The sequence below is a fragment of the Catharus ustulatus genome, chromosome 10, assembly GCF_009819885.2.
Source record: "Catharus ustulatus isolate bCatUst1 chromosome 10, bCatUst1.pri.v2, whole genome shotgun sequence".
NCBI classification, from domain to species: Eukaryota; Metazoa; Chordata; class Aves; order Passeriformes; family Turdidae; genus Catharus; species Catharus ustulatus.
The window spans coordinates 6,499,132-6,517,208 of NC_046230.1; the positions used below are offsets into that span (position 1 = coordinate 6,499,132).

The 18,077-nt window shown below is 57.6% G+C and overlaps 3 protein-coding genes and 4 non-coding genes across 9 annotated transcripts; 2 read left to right on the plus strand and 5 right to left on the minus strand.

Moving 5' to 3' along the window:
• Positions 1-383: 383 nt before the first annotated feature.
• SCLY (selenocysteine lyase) lies at positions 384-5,649 on the minus strand. 3 transcript variants are annotated; one of them, XM_033068324.2, is made up of 14 exons: positions 5,563-5,649; positions 5,013-5,107; positions 4,825-4,937; positions 4,638-4,738; positions 4,344-4,500; positions 3,925-4,052; positions 3,653-3,817; positions 3,194-3,300; positions 2,832-2,868; positions 2,422-2,505; positions 2,171-2,273; positions 1,924-1,999; positions 1,119-1,309; positions 515-600 (listed from the first exon to the last, which is right to left on the minus strand). In XM_033068324.2, exons 2-13 carry the CDS (start codon positions 5,060-5,062, stop codon positions 1,150-1,152), a joined length of 1,281 nt encoding a protein of 426 aa, XP_032924215.1. In that variant the 5' UTR covers positions 5,063-5,107; positions 5,563-5,649; the 3' UTR covers positions 515-600; positions 1,119-1,149. The 3 variants fall into 3 exon arrangements, with proteins under 3 accessions (XP_032924216.1, XP_032924217.1, XP_032924215.1); XM_033068325.2 differs by lacking the exons at positions 1,119-1,309; positions 5,563-5,649 and having other exon boundaries at positions 384-600; positions 5,013-5,233; XM_033068326.2 differs by lacking the exons at positions 1,119-1,309; positions 1,924-1,999; positions 5,563-5,649 and having other exon boundaries at positions 384-600; positions 5,013-5,233.
• Positions 5,650-5,681: 32 nt separating this feature from the next.
• Positions 5,682-9,877, plus strand: LOC117000594. Its single transcript, XM_033068350.1, has 2 exons — positions 5,682-5,768; positions 6,397-9,877. Exon 2 carries the CDS (start codon positions 6,430-6,432, stop codon positions 7,276-7,278), a length of 849 nt encoding a protein of 282 aa, XP_032924241.1. The 5' UTR covers positions 5,682-5,768; positions 6,397-6,429; the 3' UTR covers positions 7,279-9,877.
• Positions 9,878-12,828: 2,951 nt separating this feature from the next.
• Positions 12,829-15,767, plus strand: AIRE (autoimmune regulator). The gene is made up of 12 exons (XM_042779605.1): positions 12,829-12,969; positions 13,059-13,233; positions 13,336-13,506; positions 13,571-13,642; positions 13,698-13,859; positions 13,978-14,102; positions 14,253-14,330; positions 14,621-14,736; positions 14,807-15,016; positions 15,109-15,205; positions 15,449-15,517; positions 15,687-15,767. Exons 1-12 carry the CDS (start codon positions 12,829-12,831, stop codon positions 15,765-15,767), a joined length of 1,497 nt encoding a protein of 498 aa, XP_042635539.1.
• Positions 15,768-16,442: 675 nt separating this feature from the next.
• Positions 16,443-16,561, minus strand: LOC117001122. The gene has a single exon (XR_004418922.1). It is a non-coding gene; the product is annotated as a 5S ribosomal RNA (ribosomal RNA).
• A 318-nt stretch (positions 16,562-16,879) lies between these two features.
• Positions 16,880-16,998, minus strand: LOC117001142. The gene has a single exon (XR_004418942.1). It is a non-coding gene; the product is annotated as a 5S ribosomal RNA (ribosomal RNA).
• A 318-nt stretch (positions 16,999-17,316) lies between these two features.
• Positions 17,317-17,435, minus strand: LOC117001153. The gene has a single exon (XR_004418953.1). It is a non-coding gene; the product is annotated as a 5S ribosomal RNA (ribosomal RNA).
• A 318-nt stretch (positions 17,436-17,753) lies between these two features.
• On the minus strand, positions 17,754-17,872 carry LOC117001164. Its single transcript, XR_004418964.1, has one exon. It is a non-coding gene; the product is annotated as a 5S ribosomal RNA (ribosomal RNA).
• Between the last annotated feature and the right edge of the window lie 205 nt (positions 17,873-18,077).

The window sequence follows — 18,077 nt, forward strand, 5'->3', positions numbered from 1 at the left end:
GACTGTTATCCAAGGGAGGGGAAAAAATGGAGAAATAAAAGAATGCATTTGAGATGGAGGTGGGAGCAGCATGGTAATAGTGAGCAGCCTCGCAGCATCAGTGACTGTCAGTCATGGTGCTTGGGTACTAAAATCCAGTAAGACATCAGATTTGTAAAGAGCCCCAGGGTTTTATGAGTCCAGATAGTATTCCTGGCCATTCTAAAGAGAAAGACCAGCATCTGTGTCCATGGGCTCTGTGCCAACCAGGCCCTGCAGGCACCTCCCACTCCAGCTGCCTGCACCTCCGTTCTGTGACATGAGCGTTTTCTGAGGGAAAAGGCATCACTCACATGGCTCCAACCAGTCCAGCTTCCCCCACAGAAAATACATTTTACTTGTGAAAAGAAGCAGCATTTACTTTTATTCCTATGAATACTAGGGAGACTGAGTTCCCTGACATCAGCCAGCCCAGCTGACAATGCTCCTGATCCGTGTGACAATGCTCCGGTGTTGGTGATGCCAGAGACATCCTGGGCCACGCAGGGTTCCCTCAGGTGCTGGCACAGTCACAGCTGTTTCCTTGAGGAGCAGGTGCAGCTGGCAACAGAAGCTCTGCCCCTGTAGGAAGGACAGAAAAAGGGGAGCAGGTAAAGCAAAGCAGTGCTAGGAAGGCTCTGCCCCGCCAGAAATCCCTTTGACAGCTTAGGGCAGAGCAGTTCCCAGCCCAGAATCCTGCTGTGCTTCTATCAGCTCCTCATTTCACTCTGGGGCAGACGGTCTTTCTTCTCTGGCTGCTCAGGCAGCAGGAAAGCTTCCTTTGTGGAAAGCAACCAGGTCATGAGGCTCCTCTTTCCATGGCTTCCATGCCTGTCCCTCTGCAGGAACTCAAGCTCTGAGGCTCAGCTGTGCCAACATGTACATGTGCAGGCATCCAGCTAGACAGATCTGGCAAGCCAGGGGTATTGGACAGCAGGACTCGGCAAAAGCCTCCACTGTACAGCAGGGCTGAGTCCTGGGCAAGCCCTGGAGCTCCCCCAGCCCCAAAGCAGCCAAGCCCCCTCCTCAGAACCTCCCCCTGCCACCCCTGAGCCCAGGCTGGCACAGGCAGCTCACACCCAGGGCCCCATCCCAAGAACCTGAGTGGTGTCTGTGGAACAATTCAGGCCTCTATGGGGCCTGGTTCTGCTCCAGCTGCTCCACAGCCTGCACGAGGTCCTGCACAGCCCTGTCCACATCTGCCCGTGTGGTGCCACGCCCCACGCTCAGCCGCAGCGCGTTCTGCGCCACCTCTGGGGGAATCCCACAGCTCAGCAGCACTGGGGAGGGCCTGGAACACAGCCACGAGGAGGAGGTTGGACTGGAAGGCCGAGGAAGCCCCACACATCAGCAGGGAGCTTCGCTGAGCCACACAAGGAACCACATCTGCAGATTCACTCCAGGGCACCTGTTCCCTGCACAGCCCTGTTTGCTTTCCAGGGCACCCAATCCCACTGGGCTCTTCTAAGAAGAACCTGTTGCATGTCTCTGTAGGTTGGCAACTCTTGGTCTCTAGACCAGACCAAAAGCACCCACAGCTCCATATCCCCTAAAGGGGCCATCTGGAGATCCAAGCAGAGCTGGAGCAGGTGAGCCAGGAACACACAGACACAAGGCAGGCTCTCTTCTGGTAGTGCCAGGAGTTCAAAAGTACTTCCAAGCTCAGCTGGATCACCAAAGCTGGGAGGGACAAACTCCTTCGAAGCAGCAATTGAGCATTTTAGCTGTGTCTCCTGCAATAATCCCCTTCACATCCCCTCAGCCCCTCTGGAAAGCTCTGTACCCTCTTTGTTAAAGGTGATGCTGTCCAAGCCATGCACTGTCCGTGTCCCTGTCCTGCTTCCATCCCTCCCACCCGCTGTCCTCTGGGAAGACACCCAGGGGCTGGAAAAGTTGTCTGCTCACCGATCACCCTTCTCAGAGTGGCAGGCAGCTCCGACACTGGCGAGGAGCACCTTGCAGTGAGCCAGCACCCTTCGTCCTGCAGCACATGCAACACAAGAACAGCTCTCCCAGTGCAAAGGCTCTCTCCAGGCCTCACCTCCCTGCCTGAGTCATGCCAAGTGCCTGCCAGTCTCAGCCACAGGTGCTGTGAGGCACAGGTGCTTGGTTCTGTGTAACCATCATGGGACAGCGGTAGGATAAGAGCTACCTTGAAGGCCTGGGCCCAGGATGGAGAAGTTACAGGTGTTGCAGAGTCGCTTGGAGCCTTTAAAGTGACTGTTGAAGCGAATCCTCTGTTTCCCAAAGGAGGCCTGGAGTAATCAGAGGGCTGTGAACCTCTGGGTTTCCAAGCAGCTCTAGCCTTTTGAAGGGGTGGGCAGGGCCAGAGGGATATACCCACCCTGCTCCAGGTCCCAGACCCTGCAGCCTGAGGCTGTGGGAAGGAACCGATGTGCTCACCTCCAGACTGGCCTCCAGGTAATCCCGGACATCTCGCATATGAGCCTCATAGGCCTCCCAGTTCTTGCTGACTAACTCTGCAGCCTGAGAACACACAGATAGGCTCCACTAGTGACCCTTGGACACCTCCCTCTGTGCATGGTCCCCGGGATGTGAGCCCAGCCTGGAACAGCCTCCGCAGTGCCAGGTTCCGTGTCTCCTCTCAGCGCCCTGTGCCATGTGAGCTGGGTGACTGTCAGGGCTGCAAACCTGCAGCAAGCACCCCAAAATACCTCCTTCAAGTGGCACTGGAACTTTCCCAGTTCACCCTCTCTCCCACATCCTGAGTTTGTCCCTTCTGATGACCAGAGAGCACAAGCAGCTGTCTCTGTAATAGGTCTGCACCACTCACCCCAACCATCCCAACTGACCTGGCCAAGGCCGGCAATCATCGGGGTGTTCTCAGTGCTGGAAGGGAACAGGGACCAGTGAGTTATTTCTCCAGACCAGAAACCCAACCCTGAGATACAGACATTCCTCATGGGACCCCTCACAATGGCAGGGGCTCCTGGACTCCTCTCTGAGGTGGTTGAGAAGGAGGCAGTTCCGCCCTTGGCAAAGCCTGAGCTCCAGGGAGTTTCCACGCATGTATCCATTTCCCTGCTGTGCTGGGCTCCTCGCCCCAGGGCTGGCAGGTGACACAGCTGCCAGCTCAACTCACACAAGGCAGCCCATGTGGCTTGGCCACCAGCCAGAGGCCCAGCTCTCCAGGTAACCACCTGGCCCCCCTTACCCTGGCCGGAAACTCCTCTCCTGTCCCCCTCCAAAGAGCATGGGCTGCAGCGGGGTAGCAGTGCCGGGGCTGTGGGTGTACAGCGCTCCAATCCGTGGGCCATGGAACTGTGGGGACAGCCACAGTGACCCTGGGGACACTGACAGCACTGACAGTGCTTTCTGCCCTTCTGCCCAAACCTGAGTGCACTCCAGTGCTGGCCCCTGCCCATCACATATGAGCCAAGGAACAAGGCACAAGGCATTGCAGAGCTGCTCTCCATCCTCAATCTCCTGCCCCTCCAGCCCAGAGAGGTTCCACAGGAGTGAAATCTGTCTGTAGAGCACCACCCAGCAGGAGATCTTTGGCTACTGTGAGGTACCACAGTACCACTTTGGGAGCACCCAAAGTCCCCCTGGCACCCCAGCACAGATGTCCCACAGGGTGATCAGCAGCTGGGTCACGCGAGCAGGGCCACACCTTGTGTCCCACAATTGTCAGGTAGTCCACGCCCAGCTCCTGCACATCCACACGCCCCTTGCCAATCATCTGTGCTGCATCTGTGTGCACCAGGATCCTGGGCAGTCCCTCTGCTGCTCTGCGCTGGTTGAAGGCACGGATGCGCTGGCTCAGCTCCGCGACGGGCTGGTGGCAGGGATGAAGGTTGGCATCCCAGGGACCTTCTGCTCCCCTCTGTCACCGCCTCTTTGCAAGGCTATCTCTGCCCCATTCCCCTCACTGCCCACACTCACCATGATGACCCCGGTCTCATTATTGGCCAACATGAGGGAGACCAAGCAGGTGTTTGGCTGGATGGCAGCCAGGACATCGTCCACCTCTGCCTGCCCGCTCCGTGGAGACACAGGCACAAAGGTGGCTTCTGCAGGACAGAAGACAAGCCCTGAGGCTGCCTGGGTAGGCTGTGAGCACTCAGGGCTGCCTGTGCCCCACTGGGCAGGGCAGGAGTGTGTGGGCAATGGGACCACAGGCACAGAGCAGGGAGGTGAAACATTCAGCCTGGGAGAATATGGGCAACCACGGGGGAAAATGGTGTCCTTTTCCAGGGGGAGAAAGTGGAACATCACAGAGCATGCAGGATCTAGCCCTCCTCCAAAAACACCAGCAGAGACAAGTCCCCTGTTCAAACCTCATCTGTGCTTGTGTCACTCACCGGCCAGGCCCTCCCTCCCCAGCTGCTCCAGTGGCAGGCGGATGGAGTCGTGCTCCACGCTCGATGTCACGATGTGTGGTGTGCCCCGGCTGTCCCCCCTCCCACGCTGGCTCTCGTGGAAGTGCCTGCAGGCAGTGTGGATCACCATGTTGTTTGCCTGAAAGAAGAAAGGAGAGGAAAAATGGAGGCTCAGAAGGAGCACAGTGGCCTTCATCCCCACCTTCCTCATCACTGCTTGCGAGAGAAGGGTTGGTGGGCAGGGATTCCCAGGAAGGGGGTCCCCCCTGCTCCCACCTCCGTGCCCCCTGAGGTGAAGACGATATCCTCAGGGCGGCCTCCTAGCATCCTTGCCAGGCTCTCTCGTGCACTGCTGATGAGCTCCTTCGCCTTCCTGCCTGCAGGACCAGATCTAGCAGCTCCTATGGGCTCCTGTCACCACGGGGCTAAGCCCAAGGAGGCAACATGGCCCATCCTGGTCTACCTGCGGGGTGGGAGCTGCTGGGGTTGCCCCAGGCATGACACATGGCATCCCACACGGCCTGGGCCACCTCCGGAGCCAGGGGGGTGGTGGCGTTGTAGTCCAAGTAGACCCTCCTGTAGGGGCAGGGGCAAATAAGAGGTGCTGGGGGACACAGGGGGGACACAGGGCAGGGCAAGGCAGGGCCTCACCCATCCAACGAGTCACACTGCGCCTCCACCGGCTCTGTCCCCGTGCCCATCACTGCTGTCGCCGTCACTGTCACCGTCTCGCTGCCGTCACCAACCTGGCATCGTGGGTTACAGACCTGCTGCTGTCCATGGGGGACCAGGCACCTGCCCCGCCTGGGGCACCACAACCACCCATCACCCTCCCGCCTGTCCCACAGCCACGGCTCCACCAATCAGTTCCCTGCTTCATGGCACCCGCCAATCAGCTCCCTGCAGCCTGTCCCACAGCCACAGCTCCACCAATCAGCTTCCTGCTTCCTGTCCCACAGCCATGCCCCCACCAATCAGCTCATTGCCCGCTGCCCCCTCAGGGCACTGACCAATCAGCTGCCCCGCAGTAACGCCCGCCGTCACCCCGCTCTCCCGGCCGCGCCGCCCAATCCGCTGCCGCCATCCCCATTGGCCAGGGACCCGCCAGGGCACGGGGCTCCCGCTGGCCCCCGGCGGGCGGCGCACGCGTCCCCTGTACACCCTTCTTTCCCCCCCGCACTTCGCGGCGGGTGTCACTCACGCGCTGCTCACGCGCGGCCTAAGGCGGAATGGGCGTGGCCCGCGAGGCGGTGTGTTTCCGGCGCGCAGGGCTGGGCGGTACTTCCGGGACGTACGCAAGGCCAGGGAGCGGCGGCGCTTCCCCTCGCCAAGATGGCGGCGGCACCGTCCGTGCGATTCCCGTGCCGTGCTCCGCGCAGGCTCCGCGCTGCAGTCCGCGCGATGGCGGTGAGCGCCGGGCAGGGGGCGCCGGGGCGAGCAGCGACGACCTCCGCGTGGGGCTAGGGCGGGCAGCGCCCGCGGCCCGTCGCGCCGTGACTCAGCGCCGCACGGTGGAGGCGGCCCCGCGTGCCTCACCCGGTGCGGGGCCGAGTCGCGGGAGCCGCCCGAGGATGCGCCCAAGGCGGCCGCGCCTCGTGGTTCCGCGCTCCGGGCGGGCCGCGGCGGTGCGGGCCGTGCCCCAGGCCGGGGGGGGAGCGGGCGGTTCGGGCGCTGTCGCGGGTCAGGCGGGCGGAGCTGCGGGCAGGGCAGGGCACGGCCGGGCCGGCGCTGCGCCCGCGCTGCGGCCCCAGCGCGCCTGCCTCGCTGTAATTGATAAGGCGAAGTGCAAAACTCAATTAAAGCTGAATTCCCGCACGCAGACGTGCCGTATTAGGCTCTGGGAGCCGCTCCGAGGAGCGATAGGCTCACGGAGCAGGGGCTGGGATGGGCTGGGCTAACGCAGCCATCCAACAGCGGCGGAGCGCCGCAAAGCCCCGCGTCCTATTGGCCTCAGCACGGCTTACCTTGGCTTGTTTCTGCTGCGTGGAAAAAATTGCCTCGTTTGACACACTCCAATCTTTCTCCTGTCTTTCAGGTTATGTCGTAACCACAGAACTACTGAGCAGTGATGGAATCACTGGACACTGAGGTGAGGGCACGGAAGACCCTGGGGACTGTGGAATACGTGGAGTCTTCGGGCTTCGCGCAGGGGGTGCTGCCCACCAAGAAGGATGTGGTGCAGAACATGCTGTACCTCCTGCAGCCCAAGAGGGCCGGCCAGGCCCAGCGTTCCAAGGAGGATGCGGCCCAGCTGCTCGCAGAGCACCTGCAGGAACACTGGCTGGTCTGCAACCTGCACACCATTGCCACGCAGAACATAAAGAAACTCATCCTCAAAATGTATGAGGAGTTCACCCGATTGTACCAGACCAGGAAACAGAGACAGAACCAGGCTTTTTCCGAGCGAGCTGACAGATTCAACGAGAGTTCCGAGAAGCTCTTTGATGTGTTTTGTACAGACGCACAGATGAGGGATAAACTGGAGGAGTACAGTGGGATAAAAATGACCAGCATCGAGTGGAAGTTTCTGGAAGATCAGAGGAACGAGAGAAAAATGTATTACGAAGATTTCACAGAGAAGCAGGAGCTAAAGATGATGGAAAGAAGGCAGAAGATACAGTGTCTGGAGCACTTCAGGAAGCTCGCCAGGGAGGAGAAGGAGAGCAGCAAGGCAAAGGAGATGAAGTACAAGGGCGAGGAGCAGTCAGATGAGGGCACAAGTGTGGATGACCTGTACCCTGCAGAGGAGGAGAATGGTGGCGCCCCGGCCTTCTCGCTGCGGGGCCGGCGGAAGCGCCGCTGCACCGCAGCCGCCGCCGGCACTGACCTGCCCCTGGAGGGCGAGCACATACGGATGAGCATCCGCAGGGTCAGGCCTGGCTTCTACGAGACTGTAGAAAAGGCGAAAAACTGCTAGCGCCCGCCGCCGAGTGCGGGCAGAGCTGCTGGAGTACAAGGTGGCAATGCACACGTTAGGCAAGTTTGAAATCCCACCATCTATTGGAAGTGATTGTTGTAGATCCTCAAGCCAGAGCTCAGGAACATGCTGCCTCCAGGGAAGAGGGCTGGGATGATGACAATGGCAGCAAGGACTAAACCACATGGATTTGGAAGGATGAGCTGTCAGCAGACAGCGATGCCAAGACTCAAATGCAGCGGATGATCCAAGGTTACGTAGCACATAAGCCTCTTCTTCCAAGGTCCTGTCTGCATCCGTGGGGTTTGGAAGTCTCTCAACATTTCTGAGCCAGTGGTGGCCTAACAGCACGAATCGGGACTCGGATTTACTGCAGAGTGATAACTTGGACTTGTTGCTAACAGAAAATCCCTGTGCTGAAGAGCCCTGGCTGCAGTGGGGGTGAAAGGTGCTTGGCCTCTTCCTGCGGGAGCTGGCGTTTCTGCCAGGAAGGAAGTGGGTTTGCAGCATGTGTCAACAGCCCCGGAGAGGCATGCTGTGCTTTTGGAAAGGGACTGCTCTCCTGCTTGAGGAGCGAGCAGAGAGCAGGAGACAGTGGAGTGCTTTGGCTGTTAAAGCATTGGTGATTCTGAATGTTTTATTCTAGATTCTATTTTACCAACGTTTCCTTGATCAGGATAAACCTTCCCATAACTGAATGAGTTTTACCAAGAAGTCCCTAATCTAGGATCTGGGGTGTGAATCCTAAATGAAGTGGTAATGTTTTATCTTTGGGGGAAGGGGGTTAACATAGGAGAAAATGCAAATTGCATTATTTAGTTTTAAGATGAGAGTTATTTTATAAACGGTTATACTGCCTTTTTAGGACATAGGGAAGAAAAAGCCTTCCCAGGTGTAGCTGTGGTGTTCACAGCAGCAGGCACCCAGATCTGGGCTTGCTCTTCCACCCCCGAGGTGGTGTAGACCAGTAGGGGGGAGATGGTAGTTTTCCACCCAGAGGTTGTTTGAACAAAGCGTGACCCTCTTGCCCACGTACATCCTGAGCAGTGACGTGTCTGTGACTTTTTTAGTTAAGAGTTGCTTTACTGGTTTTTAAAGTGAGAGACTTGAACTTCCAGTGAAACGCAGTGCTGGAGATCTCTCTGGTGAGATGCCCAAACCTTGCCAGACCACACTAAAAATGGAAAACCCCCAAGTCTCTATTTGTCCACAAAAGATCTGTGGTAGAAAGCGCAAACTTGCCTGGTTTTAAAATTTACCTTCCAGTGTGAATGTTGGTTTCCCCACTCCAGTATCTCAGCTTTTCCCTGTTTCTTTTCTCTCCGTCCTGCACATCATTTACTGACGTTAACTCATGCTCTTCCATTCTTTGGCTTTTGCTCCCTTTAACAATAAATGCATGTACGAATAATTTTGACAGTTCATTTACTTTTGATGAATCAGTCCTCGGACTGCTTTGAAGTCCTGTGCCAAAGGAGGAGTGAAACGCAGAGCAGCTGCTGGGCCCCTGGGACACGGTGGCCCTGGCCGGGCTGCCCAGGCAGGCTCCAGCCTTGGCCACCTGGCACAGATCTGTCCAGCTGTGAGCTGTGTGTCCCTTCTCAGGGACTCTGCTCCTTAGTACTGGGGTCCTTGCTCTGTGTCTCTGACAAGCTCGTCATGGTAAGTCGCTCCAAAGTATTTAGTGCCCGCCGCGTGCTCTGCACCACTCGTAGTTTTACAGGTTTGGTAGCAGCACCCTTGAGCCTCCGCTGCCTGAGGCTTCACAGCCTCCCTCCATCTCTCCTCTCTGACTTGCTTCACTGACCTCCCCATGCAAATTATGTCACGTTTAAACTATTTGCCTTCCAGCCCGGAGGTGCTGGATTGAGCCTCTCACTGGGTCTCTACACCAGCAGCTCTGTTTCAGCAGGGACTATAGCCAAGCTCGGACCTCGCCAAAGTAGAAGTTTTTAATAACTGCTGTAAGCCCCCTTTTTATTACAGATATAGCTGACAGTATAAATGCTTGTGTGTAAAGCAAATCCAATGGGGTTGGCTTGGATATGGAACACAGCTGTATAGTGCTTTATGATTTTCAGGGATTCAGGGAATTTAAGGTTGTCAAATTTGACTTCCTGTCTAGCACAGGGAATTACATTTCATTCAGAAGCCCCACACTCAGCCTGCTGGTCATGTTGAAGGACATGTCTGACAGAAAGTCAAGCCACAGGTGTCAGCAGTCTGCTGTCTTCCTTGTTACCTACTTAGCGATTAGTCACCTTCACTGTTTCAAAAAAAGATGAAAAAACATCTGACCAACTTCTAGGCTGTGATTCTTTTCATGACATCCTGTACAGGCTGAGCAGAGTTTATCACATCAAAATCATATTTGGGTTTTTTTTAACTGGGTTTGACTGTGGATAGAGCCAAAGCCTGGCTCTGTTTCTGCTGCAACAGGGGGGAAATTTCTAAATCATGTATTCTGATTACTCTTCTTTGGGACCATGGTGCCTTTTTAATCAGGACAGTAAATCTTGTCCCAGGATTCTGTACTTTTGTACGTTAACAGTTGTTGACTTTCCTTTTTGGTGTGTCCCAAATAAATTAATATAACATATCTCTGGGCTTTTGTTTCTTCTTTCTAAAGGGGGAGGAAAGAGGAAACTGAAGCTGAAGTAGATCTCTGCTTTAGCTCTCCTTGCCAGGCCCTGGCATGTAGGTGGAGCTGCTCCCATCCAGACTGTATGGGGTGGTAGTAGGGAAAGAAATGGGAATCGGGCACAGGGGCCCACATGGAGCCCTTTTTTTTCAAACATGCTGGAGCCTGGAGCAGCTGAAGGTAAGGGGAGAGGAATGAAATCTCTGCACATGGTGGCAGTGTTCCATGGGGACTCTCAGTATGCCTCAGGCATGGTGGGATAGGCATCAGAGACAAAGGTGGGGACTCCCTGCCTTGGTGTGATCCTGTGCATGTGTTCCACTGCTCCCTGTTCTCTCCTGACTGGGGTTCAGGGATGTTGTTTGAGATGAGTGAGGGGCAGTTGTGTCCAGGCAAGACATGGTGATGGTTTGTGCCACAGGACTATAGCAAGGAAGGAAAATTGGAAAGGAGGAAATGCCAGAATGGGTGTGTTTGCATCAATGGCTTTTGCAGGAGGGAATCGAGGTGCATCCCAGGGACTACAAATACTTTTGCTGGATGCCGAGTCACTGATTTTACTGGGTATTTGGGGAGGAACATTGTCAACCTTTGCCCCTTGAGTCTTGGTTTCTGCAGGGAGAGCAGGAGAAAGGGAAGAGCATCCCAAAAGCACTGCACCCCAGCCTGGGGCCCTGGCAGCCAGGCAGGGCACATGCCAGCCCCAAGCAAAAGCTGCCTTTTTGCAGTCCTTCCAAGTTCCTTAGAGCTGCCCAGGCCAGCTGTGAGTGAGGTTGTACAGAAACACCTGCCTGATTTCCCAGCATGGATGTGCCTCTTTACATGGCCACTGCTCTGCCTCCTGCCCCTCTCAGAAAGGGGAAGGAACACAAAGAAAACCACCCAAAATGCAAATCACAGCACTACTGAGTGGGCTGGATGTGGAAAACAATGTCTGTGACTCAGCAGGGAAAGAGTCACAAAGTTGGAATTTAAAACAAGTCCAAGCCCGGCACTGTGAGCATATGGCTCATGAAGTGCTGGGCAGTGCCTCCCCAAGAGGGAGCTGGGTGGGCAGGGGGAAGTGCCAGAGACTTGTCCTAGACCAGCTGTGCCAGACAGCTTAACACAGGGTGACAGTGACAAATTGTGGCACTGCAAGTGGGATACTGGGGAAAGCAGTGCTCCTGGAAAGAGTGAAACAGACCTGTGAGGCTGTGTCACAACTGTGCTTGTGCTCAGTGCCTGTGGCCGGGCTTGGGCAGAACTCCAGGAGGGGCAATGAACCTCCTGTGCCGCCTCACATCCACTTGTTGTCCCCTGGGGGAATACATGGCACAGGTGGTGCTAAAGCCATCCCCATTGTGGCAGAGCTGGGCACAGAAATCCTGACGTGGGGCACAGGAACCCAGCATGACACCTGCCCAACCCCCATCCTATGGCGCTCACTGCCTCCACAGGAAAAATCCCCCTGAATGCTGAAAGAAGCTGCAGGGCGAGCCTTTCCACAGGCAATCACGTTCATTATTAACCAGACACGTGCAAGGGTATTTCCTCCTCTCACCAAGGGTGTCGTCTTGTTATTCTTCCCGAGTTTCTTGACAACAGATGCTTCCTCCTGGAACAGCTTTGGAGCCAGCAGATACTGCTTCAGTCTTTTAAGACATAGCAATGAAGGTTCCTCCCTGTATCCATCCCCTTGTGTGTCCCCTCCTGCACCTGGTCCTGCTCAGGTCGGGGTTTGCCCCATGGCCTGGGGACAGCTGTGCACAGCCACAGCCCCCCTGGCAGAGCCTGCTGGGCAGCCCAGACACACCTCCAGAGGGAGGGAGGCTAGAAATTGATCCTGGGGAAATCCAAACGGCTGGGAGTGGGGGTAGGAGCTGTTGAGCTTTCTCTTTTCCAGCTACCCGGTACAGAGCAGCCAGGCCCCCACACTTTTCTATGCCAGATGCTTTCAGGGAGCCAGCTTCCCCCTGGCTCCAAGCTTTTTGCAGCTGCATATGCTCAGTTTTGGGAAATGGATATTGACAGAGCTATGGGCTGCACCTGCTCAAGCATTCCTTGGGTGCATTCATGGCACTGCCACGGCTCTGGCAAGATGTTTGGTTGTTCAGCTTCCTCAGTTGTACCCCAACACACCTTTTGTAGAGTTTCTTTGTGTGTCAGTGCTTCCTACTGCCCCACAGAAGCTGTCCATAACCTCAGGATACCAGTTTGCTTGATTGGCCCAGTCTCCAACAGCATTTTATATCCTTTTTGTAGGCCAATGTCCTCCAAAATCACTCACATCTTGGCTCCTCTGTCTCCAGAATGCATTCATTATGTGAGCACCCAGACAGTTCCTCCTGCAGCACCCTGTGTTTCGATCTTGAGACATACCACTTGTCCATGAGAGATGCTGGGAAGGGAAGTGGGGAGTGTGGGGGGAGGACACACTCAAAGTCACCCACACGCTGACTCTTTTTCGTCACTGTCACAGCCCCAGCTGCTGGGCCCTTACTTCCCACAAGCTCCTGCAGCTGAGTTTCTGGATGAGAGAAGCAGGTCCTGTGGAAAGTCCAGAAATTTTGGGAGGCGCCTGGGTAACCACAGATATGAGAGAGGTGGGAGCCCCTCGCCAGGACGTCACTGACCCCCTCTTCCTGGTCACCCCGGGGTGGTCCCCGCGGGTTGGGTGTCCTTCACCAGCGACAGAGCCGACCCCATGCCGGCTGTCACCCCCGGAGCTGGGGAGGTGCCTGACCTCTGGCCGGGGGCTGGGGCGCGGGGACAAGCCCAGAGCCGCCGGGAGGGAGGGACAGGCTCAGGTTACGGCCTTGTAAAGAAATGAGTGGGGCTGAGGGAGTCCACGGAGGTTTCGGGTGCCGCGGCCAAGGTGTATTAAAGGGGAGGTACGGGCGGCTGCGGCTCCGGCAGGGTCCCCGGGCATGGCGGGGCCGGGCAGCGACGGGGACCTGCGGCGCCTGCTGAAGCTGCACCGCACCGAGATCGCCATGGCAGTGGACGACGTCTTCCCACTGCTGCATGGGCTGGCTGACCACGATGTCGTCCCTGAGCACGTCTTCAAGGTGAGGCTGCGGAGCAGGACGGGACGGTCCTGCCGCGGGCTGGGGCCGGAGGCCGGAGGGCAGCCCGCGGGCCGTGGTGTGCCCGGCAGGAGACGCTGAGCCGGACGGAGCGGGAGGGCTCCCACCGCGCCTTCCACGCGCTGCTCACCTGGCTGCTGGGCCGCGACACCGCCGCCCTCCGCGACTTCTGGGCCGTCCTCTTCAAGGACTACAACCTGGAGCGGTACTCCCGGCTCCGGCCTCTCCGCGGCGCCTTCCCCAGAGGTAAAAGCGGGTCAGGTGGGACTGGAACCCGCGGGGGCTGACACGGGGCAGGGGTGACACCCAGGGTGCCGGTGCCTGCCCCAGTCCCTGTTCTTCTTGCAGAGGTGGAGCTGGGGCGGCAGCGCCGCGGAAGGCGTCTCTCCCCGAGCCCCACAGCACCGGCCTCACACAGACCCCAAGGCAAGAGGAAAGCCCCTGAGGATCGGGACAAAGCCCGGGCGGCACAGCCCGCTCCACGGCACAGCAACAGTCCTGGTATGGGGACGGGGCAGGGTGCTGCCCCCGAGGGGGGTATGGGGTGCGGTGCCCCCTGACGCCCATCCTCACAAAGCTGCAGGGCCCCTGGTGAAGGCAAAGACTGTGAAGAAGCCAGAGGGCACAGATACCCCCCGCACCTCTCGTGCCAGCGGTGAGTGCCAAAACCCTCAGGGCACCTTCTGCCTGTGTGCCCTGTTTGCCCACAGCCGTGGGCAGGGGCCTGCCCACCCCAGTGAGCCTCTCCCCGGCTGCAGCCCTCCAGGCTGTGGCAGCCTCGGTGCAGAGAGCGGTGGCCGTGGCAAGTGGTGAGGTGCCTGTCAGCCGTGGGGCCATCGAGGGCATCCTCATTAAACACGTGCTGGATCCGAGTAAGTACATCCCAGACCAGCCACCTCCTCCCCTGTTTAGTCCCCAGATTCAGGAGCCACCCTCAAGCAGGGTGAGGTGGGGAAGAAGAGTTGGAGCTGCCTATGGCCTCTCTTGCAGGTAGCTCCAAGACAGGCAGCAGAGCTGCGGACGAGCCATATACCCCAGCTGCCTGTGAGGAGCCAGAGGCCAGGAGCAGAAGCCACAGCCTGAAGACCCCTGCCCAGCCCAAGGCATGCCAAAGTGTACAGACATCCCCCTCATGTTTTCACCCCCATCTTGTGCAGCTGCCAAGGCTGTGAAGGAGGGTGTTGTTCCTGCGCGGCACCATAGCCATGGCCTGGTGTCCCCCAGTGTAAGCAGTGCCTCTAAACCCCTTCTTGTCTCACCAACAGAACAGAGAACCCCAACTGCACACCCAGGGGCAGCTGCCAGCAGCCACTGTGTACAGCCAGGAGACTGTGCCCCACCAGGTGAGCCCTGGATCTGATAGCTGGTGCACTGCCAGGAGGAACTGTTGGGATTCCCCTGGCATGTCCATTTGCCCTGGTCTTGAAAATGAAACCCAGAACTCAGCTACTAGGGGTTCACCCCTCAAAGAGACAGGCAATTTTACCACCCTGAAACGATTGGTATGTTTGATTGGTGCAGGGTGGGTGATGCAGGGGGAAAGGGCAAGGGGCATGACAGACCTTACCACAGCCATCCACGGCTTCAGCCTCTGAGGGTGGCAGTGACCCCCTGTCCACTCTCCTGGGGACAGGAGAACGAGGATGAGTGTGCAGCATGTGGTGATGGTGGTGAGCTCATCTGCTGTGACGGCTGCCCCAGGGCCTTTCACCTTGCATGCCTGGTGCCCCCACTGCCCCACGTGCCCAGGTGAGTCCCAGGGCACACAGGGAAGCCAGTGTCCCCTGCAGTCCCTCACTGCTCTGCTCCCACTGTGCAGCGGGACATGGCGATGTGGCTCCTGTGTGGAGAATGTGACTGAACCGGGCCAGCTGCTGGAGGCAGTCTTGCCTGTAGAGAGACCCTCCGAGATCCTAGGGGAGGCAGCACAGAACACCCAGCCAGGTGGAGCTGAGGGGAGCGTCTGCAGCCGCTGCTACAGCCAGATCCCCACTCCCCGACACTGTCCTGCTCCCAGTGGGGACCCCAGGTGAGTCCCCCCCATCACACCCCACATCCCAGCCTTACTTCCTGCCTGGAAGATTCTGCCCTGACGGTCTGTGTCACCCCCTAATGGTGCAGGGGGCTGCTGCTGTGCATGTCCTGCACAGGCACCCTGGATGCAGGCAGCCTGGGCACCACCACAGCAGCTGGAGACCAACTGCTTCCGGCAGCCAAGGTCAGCACAAGCAGTGCCAAGGAATGGGGTGGGTGAGGAAGAGTGGGGCCTGGGGGGGGCAGGAAGGTGAGGTGGATGAGGCAGGTGAGGGATGGGCTGGCACGACATGGAGGCAAGCTTGTGAAGCTGTACTGGGAGAGCATGAGCTGGAACCACACCAGCTGAGGGACTGAACATGGGTAGCACGCCCGACCAAAAACTGAGGGCAGAGAGGGAGCTGGCAGGACATCTCTCCACGCACAGGCAGAGGATGGAGCCCTTAGCAGTGACCCTGTGCTGAGCCGGGATGAGCTCGATGCGCTGCTAGGTGAGGTAAGACTCTGTGTGACACCAACAGACACCTTCCACGCAAAGAGGACCATGTCTCTGGTGTGACCCACAGGGTGACATGGGGCTGTGGGTCAGGCAGCATGTGCATGGAGACCCCTGAGGGAAAGGATGTGGGATGGGAACAGAAATAAACACCAGGGTTGTCCCACAGAGCACGTGGGATGGGATCTTGCAGTGGGCATTCCAGACCATGGCACGGCCGCTCACAGAAACACAGGGGCTCCTTGCATAGTGCACAGATGAAGCAGCCGACCCCACATCCCAAGCCATGAAAAAGCAGTCTCGGAGACAGACGAAAAACAGCATACACACAGGCATCAGGACAGCCAAAAAGTCGCAGAACAAAATATTGACAGTCAACAAATGGCACAGTATCAGTCCTGAAATGTCACAGACAGATGAAAATGGCAGCTCCCAGACAGTGACACTCAACAAAGGACAAGCCTACTGAAACTGTACATACAGAACATAAAAAGGAAAATACAAAGATGTGATTGAAAAAACACTTAATACCAAAACAAGACTCAAAATAAGAACAAAATAATAAAAACATTTTAAAAAGTGGAAACAAATTTTAAAAAATTGAAGTGGAAGAGTATTCAAAAACAACTTTAAATATGAAAGCACAGAGATGTAGAAGCCTAAAGAACCAGGCATTCCAAACGGTGACAAAGCCAACACAATATTCTATAACTGGAAAAAATGCAACAGAAAGTAAACAAGACACATAATGCACACGACCACACAACACACATAAGTCACACAAGCCAAAAGACTATTATTTCCACGATGCATCCTACACCACTACAAAGGCACCAAGTAAAAAAAAGAGACATTCAGCGTCAGCACAGCTGCCCAAGCAAAACAGAGTCCCCCTGCCCCGTCGCCCGCTCCCAGCAACACAAAAAGCCTACAGCACCCGGTATTCCCAGGCGGTCTCCCATCCAAGTACTAACCGGGCCCGACCCTGCTTAGCTTCCGAGATCAGACGAGATCGGGCGTTCTCAGGGTGGTATGGCCGTAGGCACCTCTGGCCCCCTCAGCAGCGCTCACGAGCAAGCATCACCACCTGCCCGACCTCCTCTGCAGCCTCACCGACACCCCACGCACCCACCACGCCACCCAATGCCACCAACACGTCCTGTACCCACACCCAGGGCTCCTAACCCCACACGAGGCACACCGGACACGCCACACACGCAAGGAACACGACAAACCTTTGCCCACTCCCTCCTGCCCCTCAGCACACCTGCCCGAGCGCAGCAAAACACCTCCAGCCTCAGCACAGCCGCCCAAGCAAAACACAGTCCCCCTGCCCCGTCGCCCGCTCCCAGCAACACAAAAAGCCTACAGCACCCGGTATTCCCAGGCGGTCTCCCATCCAAGTACTAACCGGGCCCGACCCTGCTTAGCTTCCGAGATCAGACGAGATCGGGCGTTCTCAGGGTGGTATGGCCGTAGGCACCTCTGGCCCCCTCAGCAGCGCTCACGAGCAAGCATCACCACCTGCCCGACCTCCTCCACAGCCTCACCGACACCCCACGCACCCACCACGCCACCCAATGCCACCAACACGTCCTGTACCCACACCCAGGGCTCCTAACCCCACACGAGGCACACCGGACACGCCACACACGCAAGGAACACGACAAACCTTTGCCCACTCCCTCCTGCCCCTCAGCACACCTGCCCGAGCGCAGCAAAACACCTCCAGCCTCAGCACAGCCGCCCAAGCAAAACACAGTCCCCCTGCCCCGTTGCCCGCTCCCAGCAACACAAAAAGCCTACAGCACCCGGTATTCCCAGGCGGTCTCCCATCCAAGTACTAACCGGGCCCGACCCTGCTTAGCTTCCGAGATCAGACGAGATCGGGCGTTCTCAGGGTGGTATGGCCGTAGGCACCTCTGGCCCCCTCAGCAGCGCTCACGAGCAAGCATCACCACCTGCCCGACCTCCTCCGCAGCCTCACCGACACCCCACGCACCCACCACGCCACCCAATGCCACCAACACGGCCTGTTCCCACACCCAGGGCTCCTAACCCCACACAAGGCACACCGGACACGCCACACACGCAAGGAACACGACAAACCTTTGCCCACTCCCTCCTGCCCCTCAGCACACCTGCCCGAGCGCAGCAAAACACCTCCAGCCTCAGCACAGCCGCCCAAGCAAAACACAGTCCCCCTGCCCCGTCGCCCGCTCCCAGCAACACAAAAAGCCTACAGCACCCGGTATTCCCAGGCGGTCTCCCATCCAAGTACTAACCGGGCCCGACCCTGCTTAGCTTCCGAGATCAGACGAGATCGGGCGTTCTCAGGGTGGTATGGCCGTAGGCACCTCTGGCCCCCTCAGCAGCGCTCACGAGCAAGCATCACCACCTGCCCGACCTCCTCCGCAGCCTCACCGACACCCCACGCACCCACCACGCCACCCAATGCCACCAACACGTCCTGTACCCACACCCAGGGCTCCTAACCCCACACGAGGCACACCGGACACGCCACACACGCAAGGAACACGACAAACCTTTGCCCACTCCC

Coding starts and splice junctions, on each gene's coding strand:
- LOC117000594 (XM_033068350.1), top strand. CDS start 6,430: ATGGAATCACTGGACACTGAGGTGAGGGCACGGAAGACCCTGGGGACT.
- AIRE (XM_042779605.1), top strand. CDS start 12,829: ATGGCGGGGCCGGGCAGCGACGGGGACCTGCGGCGCCTGCTGAAGCTG. Junction 13,507..13,570: donor TGGTATGGGGACGGGGCAGG/GTGCTGCCCCCG, acceptor ACAAAGCTGCAG/GGCCCCTGGTGAAGGCAAAG. Junction 15,518..15,686: donor TCGATGCGCTGCTAGGTGAG/GTAAGACTCTGT, acceptor GTTGTCCCACAG/AGCACGTGGGATGGGATCTT.
- SCLY (XM_033068324.2), bottom strand. CDS start 5,062: ATGGGCACGGGGACAGAGCCGGTGGAGGCGCAGTGTGACTCGTTGGAT. Junction 2,506..2,831: donor TGATTGCCGGCCTTGGCCAG/GTCAGTTGGGAT, acceptor GTGTGTTCTCAG/GCTGCAGAGTTAGTCAGCAA. Junction 2,000..2,170: donor CCTGGGCCCAGGCCTTCAAG/GTAGCTCTTATC, acceptor CATGTGCTGCAG/GACGAAGGGTGCTGGCTCAC.